Here is a 14,921-nt window from a genome sequence, read left to right as displayed (position 1 = left end):
GCGGAGCAGGACGGGGGAGCTGTGGGGTGACGGGGGCGCTCTGTGGGGTGAGGGGACGCGGGACGGGGTAGCTGTGGGGTGACGGGGCGCTCTGGGGGGGTGGGCGGAGCAGGACAGGGGCAGCTGTGGGGTGATGGGGGCGCTCTGTGGGGTGAGTGGACGCGGGTAGCTGTGGCGGGACGGGGGCGCTCTGTGGGGTGGGCGGAGCAGGACGGGGGGAGCGCTGCCCCGTGGCACACAGCTGCCTGGCTCCTCGCCCTGCGCAGCCTTCCCCTGTGTCCCCAGCCGCCCTGGCCGCACAGGACAGCGGCGAGCGGCCCGTGGAGCACGGAGGAGGTGCCTCCTCGGCCGTCATTTCCGCCGTGTGTTTGAGTGGGGGCGGGGGGCCAGAGCGCTCTCCTCCTCCTCCTCCTCCTCCGCGGCGGCCGGAGACACAGACCCAGCGCGGGGTGAGGGAGGGGAGGCAGCCGAGCCAGCCGCAGCGCCCGCGGGCGGAGCTGTCAGACACCCCCTCCCGCCGGAGCGACACCGCACCCGCCCCCCATCGCCCCGGCCCGGCCATGGGGAACGCAGCCACCGCCAAGAAGGGCAACGAGATCGAGAGCGGTGAGTGCGTGAGACCCCGTCCCCTGGGGAGGGGGCCCAGCGGCCTTGAATCCAGCGCGCACAGGGCCGGCCCAGGCCCCGCGGCCTAGTGGGCTGCAGCGCGGAGCCCCCTGACCAGCGCAGGCCTTGCAGCTAGGGCTCTGCCTAGCCTGGTGCCTGGTACCCTGCTGTCTAGGGGGGCCTGCTCTGCGCTGGGGGATCCAGGCTGTAGGGTGGCCGGGTCCACGTCTCCTCCAGCCTCGCAGCTGCTGGTGCATCGCCGATCCCTAGGCTTAGGGTCTCGAGCAGCATCGTTGTAAGCGGCTTAAATCGCTTTGTCCCAGCCTGCAGCAGCCCCAGCCTAGCGTACCGCCGAGCCAATGCCGCGCCGATCCGCTGTGCCAGGCTGTCCCACAGCAGGTGTCTGTCACACTCACGAGCTGCTGCTCTACGAGCTTCTTCCATCTTAGTCGGCTTCCCAAAGAACCAGTCTCTCCTTCTGCAGGAGGAGGGGTTGCTCTAAAGTAGTCTGTCATCCCCCTAGCCTTCAGCCTTTCACATGTTCCACAACATTTATTTCTCCACCCCTGCACAGCACCTTTGATAGCAGAGACGACACTGAGTTGGTGTCATTATACAGCTTTCTAACTATGCTGTGATTTATCAGGTGCATGTGTATTTCTATCCTACTGGTGTGAATGTAGGACAGAAACTCCCCGGTCTTCCTGGGTTACTGAACATTGTCATCTCCTCCCCCACAAACTATGTAGGAATCCCATTTAGTGTGTCTGTATTGTTGGGGTATAGAAGTTTTACTCATTGAAGTATTTATTTAGGTATATACTTAAAAAACATTTTACCTTACTTTTGGTTTTTACAAGTGAGAGCTGTAGCTCAATATTGAACTATGTGAATTAGTGGATTACTGGGTTTTGTTCCAGGTATATCCTCATGATCTTTAAATAACTTAAAGATGATTAAATGCACCAAACTCCTTTTTGTCTGTTAACTATCTTTCTTACTACTTTATAACTTTGGATAAGTTTCTGTTAGGTAAGTTGCATGGCAGGGTCCAATGAAAAACTGCTTATTTAAAGGAATGCTGAACATTTACAAATACTGTATTCTTATAACAGTGTCTTACCTCTGTCACTAAGAATACTATTGGATTATTATAAATGAAGGACCTTTAAACTTTTTGTTGTTGTCACTGTTTACTTTTTCCATTTATTTATCCCTTTAACTTAGTCCTGCAATCAGATTTACACAGGTAGACCACCACCACCACCACCACTAATGCAGAGCTCCATTGGATTTTTCTGGATTCATTTGCAGGATTGGACCTTGGCCAGTGAAACTAGACTGTTCAGTTTTACTTTCTGGTTCAAAAGCACTAGTGTGTGATGGTAGAGTTTTGATTACAAATATTATATGAGATATTTAAATACTATTTTGATCTTCTTAAAAATCATATTTATTTGGTTTTATAAACATAAAAATACCCTCACATTTGGACAACTTCTGAAACTCTTAATGACAAAATATTGCATTATACTTCTATGACAGCCATATTTCTGCTGGTTTATCTTGTTAAATTAAATCTTAGGTTAATGGGAGTAATAAAGACTTGTATTAGACTTTTACACACCACCAAATAAAGCATTTAGGAATTCTGAGGCCCACAAACGTGTATTTTAGAACTTCTCTTTCTTATTTTTAAAGGGTTTACTTATAAAATGAAAGCTCTGAATAGAGTGCAGCACTCAGATTTTTAATTTGTCAGCATACTTAATACTAGGAATTTCTGTAGTGACATTACTTGTGTAATTAAGGGATGAAATTGTCCCTTACTTCTCTACCACTTGTATAAGACCTGGATTTGTTTACTGTATAGGATCAAGTAATTGCAAACTTGCATGTAGTAAATTATTGGAAGCAAAAAGGGATATTCAGCCTTGTTTATAGGAGTAAAAGTCTCTCAGGAAAAAGAGTGATTTGGATTTGTTGTTAATGAAAAATACCCAGGGATTACGAAAGGGTGATAATATGGCCTTAATCCATGTATGCAGCTCATGGCATTGTGCATATCAAGGGCATACTGAGCTCCCTGAAAGAACAATGGAGGGTAACTTGGCTTGTAGTGATTACGACTTGCAAAAGCAAATGTAGTTTATCTTAAGAGCTCTTTTACTGTCTTAGGTCAATGTAGATTATAACAGTATGGTTGAGTGGTCCATTTATATAGAAAAATCTGATACTTAACTGTAATCTTTATGTTTTCTTTAGCTTTTTGTCTTTGTTACAAATGTCTTCAGTAACTAATAATGAACTCTGCATGGTTGTAGAATGAATAGTTGTATGTTAGTCGAAACAGTAGAATGCAAAACATAATCTTAAAAACTACATCCAAACAAGACTTGCAAGTGAATGGAATCAAAATGGTAACTTTCGATCTACTGCACTATGTTGTGTAAGGTAGTGTAAGTTACTTTTTGTATCTGGGACTAAGAGGGAGTCATAAGTTGGTGTGACTTACATCATACTGCTATCTAGTATGTAAGCAGGTGGATGTAAAAGTGGGATGTAGCCTACTTCTCTTTATGTTTTATACTGTTAGTTCCTTTTTCTGCTATGCCCCTCTCTTCCAGGCTATCATAGTATATAGTAAACGTATGCCTGGTCTATATCTAAAATTTAGGTTAATCTAGCCATGTTGCTCGGAGGTTTGGAAAAACTAACACCCTGGGTCACGCAAACCTAAACCCCGATATAGACATCACTGAGTCTATGGAAGAATTCTTCTGTTGACCTATCTACCTCCTCTCAAGTGGGTAGGTTAATTGTAGCAATGAAAAAATCCCTTCTGTTGCTGTAGCAAGTGTCTACATTAGGGGTTCTCAGGACAAATTTTTTAGTGGCCTCAGTGCGGCTGCCAACTCTTGCTGGTGGCCACTCTTACAATGTTTCCTAAAATACTTAATTAGCTTTAAGAAAAACAATTAAATATGCACATCCAAATCATTATAATTTATTTATTGCTAGCTATATCACTTTTCACAGCAGACTTACTCAGCCCTGCCAAGCCTGGGGACAAATTAAACCCTGGATGAGGAGTTAGGGGAGATGGGGCGCGGGCTAGAGCCTGAAGCCCCGCCACCGGAGCCTAGGGCCTGCCACTGTGCAGCCAGAGCCTGGGATTGGAGCCCAAAGCCCCGCGCCAGAGCCTGCCAGCTCACCACCCCAGGACTAAAGCCCAAAGCCTGAGCCCCACCGCCTTGGGAGGTTGGGGCACTCACCGCCTGCCTGCTTCTCCAGGTTTGTGCCCCAGGTGTCTCCAGAGGGGGGCAGGGCCAACCCCTGCTGGCAGCCCCAGCAACCAACACCAAGGTGGTGCATCCAGGAGCAACAGGGAGAGGGAGGGGTTGTTACTCCCCCCCACACACAGCCCAGGGGGCTGTCGCCGCAAGAAAAGCCCCTGATGGCTGCATGCAGCCACGGTGGACACTTTTGAGAAATGCTGGTACACTATGGTGCTACAGTGGTACAGCTGCAGTGCTATAGCTGTGCCACTGTAGCATCTGTAGTATCATTGGGCCAAAATCAGAAGTGAGGTGTTATGGGGTGTGAGACAGAAAAAGTAAGCTGTTTTATCTGGGTGGACCCTATTGACTTTAATGGGGCACCACATAGTATAAAAGTCTGCAACGGTTGAGAAGCTTGCAAGATAAGAGCATTCATAGTTGTAACTTGCATGCTGAGTGGATCAGAAGATGATGTAAATTACACAAAGTTGGACTTCCTTAAATGCATTTCTGTATTTGGCCTTTTGTCTTTGTATACGTTTAATAGGACACAATGGGCTAAGTCTTTCTTTTTATATCTATTTAACCCCCCCTCTGAATTTACTGTATCTGAGAACAAGGTTTGCCGCACTGTCTAAATAGCTAAATCTGGGTTAGTGCAATTTTAAATATAACATGGGGCAAATTACATTTAAAAAGAACCCTTTGTTGATTTAGCTCTCTGTGGAAGAAAAGAGAGAGAGAAATGTTAGTTTTATTAAGATGAATCTTTGTCTTGGGTGCAGTTTTAATAAAGGAAATGTGACTTTGCTGTAGTCTTCTAAAATAGAACAAGGACAACAAATGACATTTGGTCTCATAAATAGATCTCTTGCTCTAGAGTACATGATCAGTTTTATAATGTTTTAACATTATCTGGCCAGTCTAAATAGTGTTGAATAAGTTAGCTACATCAATTGCAAAGTTTGTAGAAAGTATTTGTTCTTTCTATAAATTACTAGAAGTCTAGTGCTTTTAAGTAATGTGTATAGCTCTGCATTACTTGCTCTTTTTTTTAATCTATGAAATAGTGCACACATGCAGTTACAACGTGAATTAGTTTAGAAATTGTTTTTTAATCTTTTACCATCTTCTCTGAGGGAAGAAAGTTGTTGTAGTTTTGAATCTCAGAATAAAATCTTAAACTTAACCCCCCCCCCCAAAAACAAACAACCATACCTTTTTTGGTTATACTAATATTAGTTACTAAAATGTATTAAAGAACACTTAGGTGATTAGAATACTCTTTAACTTCTATTTAATTGAAAGTTTTATACACTTTTTCTGTTCTTTACATTCATTTTGAAACTGCTCAATTTCTGTAACCTTTAAGTTAATCACTAGTCTTTGTCCTTGCCACTTTTTTTTTAACAATAATGTAAAATATGGAGTTGTTTGATTTTTTTTTTTAAACTTTTTTAGAGTTGATGTGGAAGCTTTTAAGATTAGGTGTAGTTTAATTTTAATTCCAGATACCTCCTCTCATTACCTGAGGACCATATCCTGCACTTACAGGAATGGTTGGACTATGGCGTAACAGGTCTTTACAAGCTCAAACTTCTGGGATCTTCAATTGTTTACATGTTTGTTTGGACTGGTGGGGGAGGAGGATGGATAGTGGCTCCTTTAAGGGTCCCTCCTGTAGGTTAGGAAGGATTATCTCACTGTGGGTGCAGCGGGAAGGCATCGCCTAAGCTGGTGCTTTGGCTGGTTTGCTCAGATAAGTCATTAGCCCTTGCACAAAAGGGAAAGGGTATATAGACCTCCAGCCTGAGCACCCTCTCATTGGTTAGTATAGTACCAGGATTTTAGGTCTGCTGTGGGGATTGTGTTAGTGGCCTTTTTAGGGACAGGGAAGGAATTTTCCCCTTATGGTGCAATTGGTCAGGATGGAGTGACTGTTCAGGCCTTCCCCACAGCTGTTCAGGGATACAGTGGAGTTAGTCAGGAGGTAAAGGTCAAGTTGTGACACTTTAGCAGGTGTCTGTTGCAGGTGTTCGTTTCATAAGGAGTCCTGTTCCCTGATTAAACTAGAATTATAAATAGACTTAGGGGAAGGCATCCCCAAAAGAAGCTGGTAAATGGGGTTGGGACTCCTAAGGTCTGGGGCAGTGAGGAAACAATCCAGTTCCTTAACCTTCATATGAGGGGAGGGCATTGGGATCCTAACAATGTTTTGGGGACCAGCTGTGTTGGGATAGGGGTTGAAGGGTATCTTTCCACCATGTTGAAATGATTCATAATGTTGATTGCCTGATAGTTCCCAGATGAATTAAGGTAATAAGGTTCTCCTCTAATTAAACGTTGTCCCTTGCATCTTGTGTTTATTTTTCCACATGTCTGGGACAATGCACATCTGTTACATGCTCACTCTCCCCCTCTCCAAACTAGCAACACTGTAACACCTTCTGTATGAGGGAGCACCTATTAAGGTCAGACCTTCTTCTTTGCATTCCTCTGAATTATTTTGTAAGTAGTGTTTATTTGAAAGGTCCCAGATACGGTGTGACTCTCCCCATGCTGCCTTACCAGTAAATTTCAACTGTTCTGAAGACACTACCTTTTGGGGGGGGGAGGAGGTTTGTTTGTTCTTCATGTCCAGTCATTATTTGGTCCTTCCGTTGAGACTACGAATACACATTAGTAATATTGTTGGCAGTTCCTGTCTACTAAGAATTGGACAGACCATCAGTTCATTTCATACAGCCATTGAACAGCCATTCGCTGATACATAGCTATGTCATTACTCACCAGTAATATAGAGGTGAAAAGTTCTATACTCCATTACTAATTTCCTGAGCCACTCAGTCCCCTGTAACAATGGTCTTTGGGATCTTTGGATGTGATATTTAGGGTTTGACTGTAGTTTTTTTCAATGGTAATAATCCTTTTGTACAGTGAGTTTATGCTCCTTGACTTTGAAATTGCCAATTGACAACTTCTGAAGTCTTGTTTACACATTTAAATATATTAGATATAGGGAGTATATCCTAAGAGAGAAAATCTTTACTCCAGTGTTGTTTCTACCATCCACAAACAATAGATTTAAAACTGTTGTCCTATATTTTGTGCTCAAACTGTCTCTGCTATTTATTCGGTGGGCTTTCAGCATTACTGTTTCACCGTCTGAAAATCAACACTAGTTCCAATTACTTGCTGAGCTAACATTTGAAAATAGCTTTGGTGGAATTATCCTAGTTAGTGTTTTGGGGATAGTCATATATGAGAATCTCCTTTCAAAAGAGACTCAAGATTAGAGTAGCAGAGGTCTATCAGGTTAGCATTGAGCCAGATTTTCTGAAATGTGTGGGAAATCTTGTGCAATGCCAATTCATAGTTTGCCTGTCTGTAAACTGTACAATTTATTTTGTTTTGATTTAATAAAGAAAAAAACCTGCTCACAGCTCAAAATTCCCTACCAGTAATTTAAAATAATACATAGAAAAGATAGTCATATAGCAGCATAACAAGTTTATGTTAACATTCTGGGGTTGTTCTGTCCTTTTGAGCATTTTGCTACTGTCCCTTGCTCCTGTTGTGGGCTCAGATTGTTTTCCACTTTAAAATATCTAAAATCATTTGATGCATTGTTGTTATATATTTGTTAGTAGTACCCATTCATTTACCCACCTCTCCACTCTCACAAGCATGTCAGTATCAAAAGTCATGAACGTGTTTTGAAAAATCATTGAATACTTGGCTACCCTAGACCGTGATTGGTACCAATCCCTGGGTGATTGAGCAACCAATCTGAGCATCTAGATTAGCCTAGCCCCGGTGTAAGTGTTCCTACAGCAAATCCCTACCTGCTTTCCTGTGTCCTGACTGTTTGTACACTCACTGGCATGTACCTGTGGGCATATTCCATGGTTCTTTGTGCTAAGACACTCTAGTATTCTTACCCAGTAAAATGTGTCAATTGCAGGTCTTGCTGTAGGGATTAGCAGATGTAGTCATGCCCCCACGGGTTAGGTTATCACGAATTGGCTAGCCCCATGATTGCTTACACCATGGTGTATCTTGCAGTGAAGATGCAGTCGAAGAGTTTGTCTTCACTGCTGTAAAAAGCTGATGTTTTGCAGTAGGGTGATCTTTATGAATTATCCTAAGGTAAAAATACAGTGAAGACTAGGCATTTTAGTTTTACTGCAAGATAAACTTGCTGAGGCCAGGTTGACCTCTGAGTTTACATAGGAGTAAAACTGGAATGCCTTATCTTCACTGTATTTTTATTTTAGGATAGTTAGTGCATGCTAATTACTCCAGCATAAAAAAATCAGCTTTTTTAGCAATGAAGACAAGCCCAAAGAGAATCTCAAGTACTGCAAACCAGTATGGGTATTTTAGAAGAAGACAGTTGTCGCTTCATAACACTGAGAAACATAAAATATCTCTCCCATGACATTTGCAGTGTTGCTGTAGCCATGTGGGTGCCAGGATATTAGAGAGGGACAAGGTGGGTGTTGGTCTAATAAAAGATATTTCAACTTCTGCTGGTGAAAGAGACAAGTGTAAGCTCATCTCTTTCACCAACAGAAGTTGGTCCAATAAAAGATATTTCCTTACTCACCTTCTCTCTCTCCTGCTTGATAGAATAAGATAGACTAAAATAATTGACCATCTTATCTAAGTTGTTAAAACAATCAAGAAAGCTAGAAAATCCTCTTTCAACTTGAAGCATCATTATCAGATGTACTAGCGTGTTTGGTCTGTTTGATTGTTTGTAGGGGCACATTTTTGGGTTTGTTGTCACACTGTAGCTGATAAATTTTTAACAGTAAGATAGAAATTTAGGAATGTTTAACCACTGGGCACCAGGAGTTCTGATTTCTTCCTGCCAAGAGCAAGTGCATACTTGGTAAACTACTGCACTTGGGGTAATCCTATGCTACAGCAGCTGCACTACAGCTGTGTTGCTGTGGCACAGTAGTTTTGACACTTCATACATAGACAGAAGGGGTTTGTCCATCAATGTAGTTAATCCAGCTCTCTGAGATGTGGTAGGTTGGTCAATAGAATAATTATTTCCTTGATTTAGTTGCATCTACACCAGAGGGTTAGGTTGACCTAACTACAGAAATCAGGGTGTGAAATTTTTCACGTCTGTGAGTGACGTAGTACCTACGTTGATTTAATTTTTAAGTGTAGATCATGCCTTGCTGTTAGCACTGAAAAACAAACACACTAATTGTGGTATTAAAGCAGGGTGAAAGAAAAATCTGGCACCCTGAGTAGCTATTGTGTCAAAGGAGCAAACATGAGATTTAAACACGAAAAAATACCATTACTTTCTCTGCACTTAGAATCTGTTTTTTGTTCTTGTCCCTGACGGGTGAATTGGAGATGACATAATTAATGGTACATATGCACAGATGAATAGACAGATAAACTCCAATAGTATTTATGGTGACTTTTTTGATTAATGTCACCTGAAAGTGAGAACAGGTGTTCACATGGCACTGTTGTAGCTGGTGTCACAAGATATTTACGTGCCAGAAGTGTTAAAGAGTCATATGTCCCTTCATGGTTCAACCTCCATTCCTGAAGACATGAGTCGATGCTGATGACGGGTTCTGCTCGATAATAATCCAGAGCAGAGTGGACCGACGCATGTTCATTTTCATCATCTGAGTCAGATGCCGCCAGCAGAAGGTTGATTTTCTTTTTTGGTGGTTTTGGTTCTGTAGTCTCTGCATCAGAGTGTTGCTCTTTTAAGACTCCTGAAAGCATGCTCCGCACCTCATCTGTCTCAGGTTTTGGAAGATACTTCAGATTCTTAAACTTTGGGTTGAGTACTGTAGCTATTTTTAGAAATCTCACATTGGTACCTTCTCTTCGTTTTGTCAAATCTGTTGTGTAAGTGTTCTTAAAATGAACATGTGCTGGGTATTCATCCAAGATTGCCATAACATGAAACATATGGTAGAATGCTGGTAAAACAGAACAGGAGACATAGAATTCTTCCCCAAGGAGTTCAGTCACAAATTTAATTAACACATTATTTTTTTAATGAGTTCCATCAGCATGGAAGCATGTCTTCTGGAACGGTGGCCGAAGCATGAAGGGGCATATGGATGTTTAACATATCTGGCATGTAAATACCTTGCAATGCCGGCTACAAAAGTGACATGCAAATGCCTGTTCTGACTTTCTGGTGACAGTGTAAATAAGAAGAGGGCACCGTTATCTCCTGTAAATGTAAACAAACTTGTTTGCCTTAGCGTTGGGCTGAAGAAGAAGAAGTAGGACTGAGTGGACTTGTAGGCTCTGAAACTTTACATGGATTTGTTTTTGAGTGCAATTATGTAACAAAAATATCTACATCTGTAAGTTGCACTTTTGCAACAAAGAGATTGCACTACAGTACTTGTATTAGGTGAATTGAAAAATACTATTTCTTTTTTTTTACGGTACAAATACTTGTAATAAAAATACATACAAAGTAAGCACTGTAAACACTATAGGAGTGGGAAGGGAGAAAGTGTTGCAGGGCGAAAATGGGGGTGGGAGGTGGTATCAGTCTAAACGTTTGAGACTGTATTTTAACATGCACCAGTATGGCAAAGGAAAATGGTACACATTGAATTAATATAGACGTGTCAGCTGTATCTTTAACATTTCTGGTGACTTCTGCTACAGCTTTGATATTTAATTTTTTTAATGAACATAATTTTTAATGGCTAATTTATATTTAATACATGCAGTGATGGGAAATACACAAAGCTGTAGTAGATTTATTGGACAATTTAACATTTAGCTGTAACAAAATAGCTTAGTTTATGTATGGTAAGCATATAATCTTAGGAATGCAGATTATTTACCTGATTAAAATAATTGTTTTGAGCTTTGGAAGTCCTTTGAGCCTGATTGTCCCTTGCTTTCACTGATGTGAAAAGAGAATCAGGCCCATTCTGAATACATCTACATCTTTGTACTTTTCTAAAGTGTTCTCTACAAATCAATAAAATAGTATTGTTTTTAGGGTTGCTGTTTTTAAAATTCCTGGCCCCAATGATACAGTTGGATTCGTGTTGGAGCCCCATTGAAATCAGGCACAAGGGTCCATCCATGCAAGGTAGATTCTGAGACTGGGGCTCCAGCTTGAAATTATTGGGAGAAGAGACTATCAATAGTGCATTCCAACGTTCCAGCCTATTGTCAGACTGGCTACTGTGTATGTATACTAAGTCCGTGTTCCAAATACTTAAGCTAAGTTATGTTTCTAAAAGTACTCATTTTCTGTAAACTGAATTTCAAAGTGAAATAATTTCAGACACTATTTCATATTACAGATTAATGTCCTGCATAAATATCAAATTGCAAAACAAAGCAGTTTGAGTTTCCGGAGTCTTCAATAGCTTCATATAGAACTAGGTGACCTGGGAGGTTCATTGTGGGTAGTGCTTCTGAAGAATTGAACAGTTATTTTTATATTTAGTAGAGTTTTGTTCTCCTTGGTGAATTTGTATATGCCAAGTTAATGATAAATCTTCAGAAACTAAAATGAAAATTGAATTAATCTTAAATTTCTGCACTGAATGCTCTTAATTTTGGTGAAGAATGGTATAGCATTAGGTACAATAAGTTATGGCATTCTTTTTTTAAGGTAAATGTATCTTTCTGCCAAGTGACAGCCCCCTTCCCTAATTGTCTACACTACTTTAAAGGATGTAGGTGGGTATTCAGTGCACAGAAATGGTTTTAACTCAATATTCATTTCAAGTTGGTGGCTTACTTTTAAGGCGGAACACTGTTACAGTTTTAGTCAAGAAACAGTGTTAATGGGGTGTGTTCAAACTCATATTTTATGTTGTTAGCTTCCAAAAAGTTTGCCCAGCTATCTGTACACCTCCTTAACAGAACATAATGATTTGCGTAGTTACTCTAATTAGCTGCTATAGCATGTTTTTTTTATTTGAGGTGGCAAATAATAGAAAATAAACTTGTAATCCAACAACGTGTTGTTGGAATGTTTTAACAAGTGAACTTCATACTGTTTTTTTAAATTATATTTATAAAACTAGAAAACTGAGGATTCCTCACAAACCTGAAAGATAGAAATCCTACCAAGTGTTTTCATAGTACAACAATAATATTGCATTCTGACCTATTTCCCCCCCCCCCCAAATTTAGCATATGTCTATGCTGCAAAAAAACACAAAACAAAAGCCACCCCATGGCAGCAAATCTCAGAGCCTGTGTCAACTGACTCAGGCTTGCAGAGCTCGCTACTGGGCTGAAAATAGCAGTTTAGATGTTCCCACTCGGGTTGGAGCCTAGTCTCTGAAACCCACCCCGGTTGCCTGGTTTCAGAGCACAGGCTCCAGCCTGAATGGCTACTGAGCTATTTTTCCCCTATAGTGTGAGCCCTGCAATCCTGAGTCAGTTGAGCCTGGCTCTGAGACTTGCTGCTGGGGGAGGGAGGTGTCTGTATTTTTGCAGTGTAGACATACCCTTAGTGCTGGTCTACACGACTGCGGCAAGCTGACCCAAGTTACGCTACTTCAGTTACATCAATAACGTAACGGAAGTCAAACGTAGCTTAGGTCAACCTACCGCGGTGTCTACAGTGAGTTGGGTCGATGGGAGACACTCTCCTGCCGACTTCCCTTGTCTTCTTGGGGAGGTGGAGTACTAGAGTCCACCTGCTAAATCGACACCACTGTATTGACTGCAGCAGTGCCAACCTACCGGTAGTGTAGACATGGCCTTAGAAACTTCTCCCTCTTTGTACAGAACCGATGATTTGCCCTCACTCTGCTAAAATTAAATGTGCAACATTGAAGGGAGATTAAATGGCTTAGGCAAGGTCAGTAGTTATTGTCTTCTTCTTAGTGTATGCGCAATGTGTGTCAGGTGGCATGTGACCAGGATTCATCATTGAATTTGGTCCACTGGTTGGATCATTAGCTTCCCCAGCTTGGGTGAAGTACTGATGGGGAGTGCGACGTGTATGTTGATCTATGCCAGTAGGAACTGAGATTTATTACAGTCTGTTGAGTGTCTGTTAAGGTATGACACACAGTGAAAATGTCGGTCTAGATCACATTACAAAGCCACTCTTGCATTTAAGCTAAATTTGTTAAAAATACATTATTTTCACCCAGGCAATTCATGTAGAGTAGCAAAAAGTTTTCCGTTAGTAGATATTAAAGAAATTGTCTCCAGTTATTTAAGTAATACAGTATGGTTCCTTGTTAACTTGGAAGGCTAGCAAGCAAACTGGAAGAATAGAGAAAATACCTTTTTCCCCCCAATCTCTTTAGTTATGGTAATTATAGATGGTGTTTATAACAAACATAGATCAAATATTTTCAGACCAAAGTAATTTTTTTTAAATTGACAGTCCCTTTAAAATCATGAAATTCTCAGAAGCTGATAAGTGAATAAAAAGTTTTTCATCTTCTAAATTTGTCGTATTAATCCTTATTGAGGTTACAGGGACAAACCATCCTGATGTGTAGAAAGAATAGTAAATATGGCAGGCGACCAGCTTGGCTTAACAGTGAAATCCTTGCTGATCTTAAATACAAAAAAGAAGCTTACAAGAAGTGGAAGACTGGACAAATGACCAGGGAAGAGTATAAAAATATTGCTCGGGCATGCAGGAGTGAAATCAGGAAGGCCAAATCACACCTGGAATTGCAAGTAGCAAGAGATGTTAAGAGTAACAAGAAGGGTTTCTTCAGGTATGTTAACAACAAGAAGAAAGTCAAGGAAAGTGTGGGCCCCTTACTGAATTGTGGAGGCAACCTAGTGACAGAGGATGTGGAAAAAGCTAATGTACTCAGTGCTTTTTTTGCCTCTGTCTTCACAAACAAGGTCAGCTCCCAGACTGCTGCACTGGGGAGGAGGTGACTAGCCCTCTGTGGAGAAAGAAGTGGTTTGGGATTATTTAGAAAAGCTGGATGAGCACAAGTCCATGGGGCCGGATGCGCTGCATCCGAGAGTGCTAAAGGAGTTGGCGGATGTGATTGCAGAGCCATTGGCCGTTATCTTTGAAAACTCATGGCAATCGGGGGAGGTCCCAGGTAACTGGAAAAAGGCTAATGTAGTGCCAATCTTTAAAAAAGGGAAGAAGGAGGATCCTGGGAACTACAGGGCAGTCAGCCTCACCTCAGTCCCTGGAAAAATCATGGAGCAGGTCCTCAAGGAATCAATTCTGAAGCACTTAGAGGAGAGGAAAGTGATCAGGAACAGTCAGCATGGATTCACCAAGGGCAAGTCATGCCTGACTAATCTAATTGCCTTCTATGATGAGATAACTGGCTCTGTGGATGAGGGGAAAGCAGTGGACGTGTTGTTCCTTGACTTTAGCAAAGCTTTTGACACGGTCTCCCACAGTATTCTTGCCAGCAAGTTAAAGAAGAATGGGCTGGATGAATAGACTATAAGGTGGATAGAAAGCTGGCTAGATTGTCTGTCTCAACGGGTAGTGATCAACGGCTCCATGTCTAGCTGGCAGCCGGTATCAAGCAGAGTGCCCCAAGGGTCAGTCCTGGGACTGATTTTGTTCAATATCTTCATTAATGATCTGGAGGATGGCATGGATTGCACCCTCAGCAAGTTTGCTGATGATGCTAAACTGAGAGCAGTGGTAGATACGCTGGAAGGTAGGGCTAGAATACAGAGGGACATAGACAAATTAAAGGATTGGACCAAAAGAAATTTGATGAGGTTCAACAAGGACAAGTGCAGAGTCCTGCACTTAGAACGGAAGAATTCCGTTCACTGCCACAGACTAGGGACTGAGTGGGTAGGCAGTAGTTCTGCAGAAAAGGACATAGGGGCTATGGTGGATGAGAAGCTGGATATGAGTCAATAGTGTGCCGTTGTTGCCAGGATGGTCAATGGCATTTTGGGATGTATAAGAAGGGGCATTGCCAGCAGATTGAGGGACGTGATCGTTCCCCTCTGTTTGACATCGGTGAGGCCTCATCTGGAGTACTGTGTCCAGTTTTGGGCCCCACACTACAAGAAGGATGTGGAAAAATT

General features: G+C 41.9%; 1 protein-coding gene across 1 annotated transcript in view; it reads left to right on the top strand.

The window, feature by feature from the left end:
* The first annotated feature begins 273 nt into the window (after nucleotides 1–273).
* The window catches only part of PRKACB (protein kinase cAMP-activated catalytic subunit beta), a 121,649-nt gene continuing 107,001 nt past the window's right edge, over nucleotides 274–14,921 (top strand). Inside the window, exon 1 of the mRNA XM_077823858.1 lies at nucleotides 274–606. Coding sequence (XP_077679984.1) covers nucleotides 561–606 — 46 coding nt within the window. The 5' untranslated portion in view covers nucleotides 274–560. The remainder of the gene's footprint in view (nucleotides 607–14,921) is intronic.

This window comes from Eretmochelys imbricata, chromosome 8 (assembly GCF_965152235.1).
Source record: "Eretmochelys imbricata isolate rEreImb1 chromosome 8, rEreImb1.hap1, whole genome shotgun sequence".
In the NCBI taxonomy this organism is placed as follows: Eukaryota; Metazoa; Chordata; order Testudines; family Cheloniidae; genus Eretmochelys; species Eretmochelys imbricata.
Note: the sequence above shows the minus strand (reverse complement) of the source record. Positions and strands in the feature narration are given on the sequence as shown.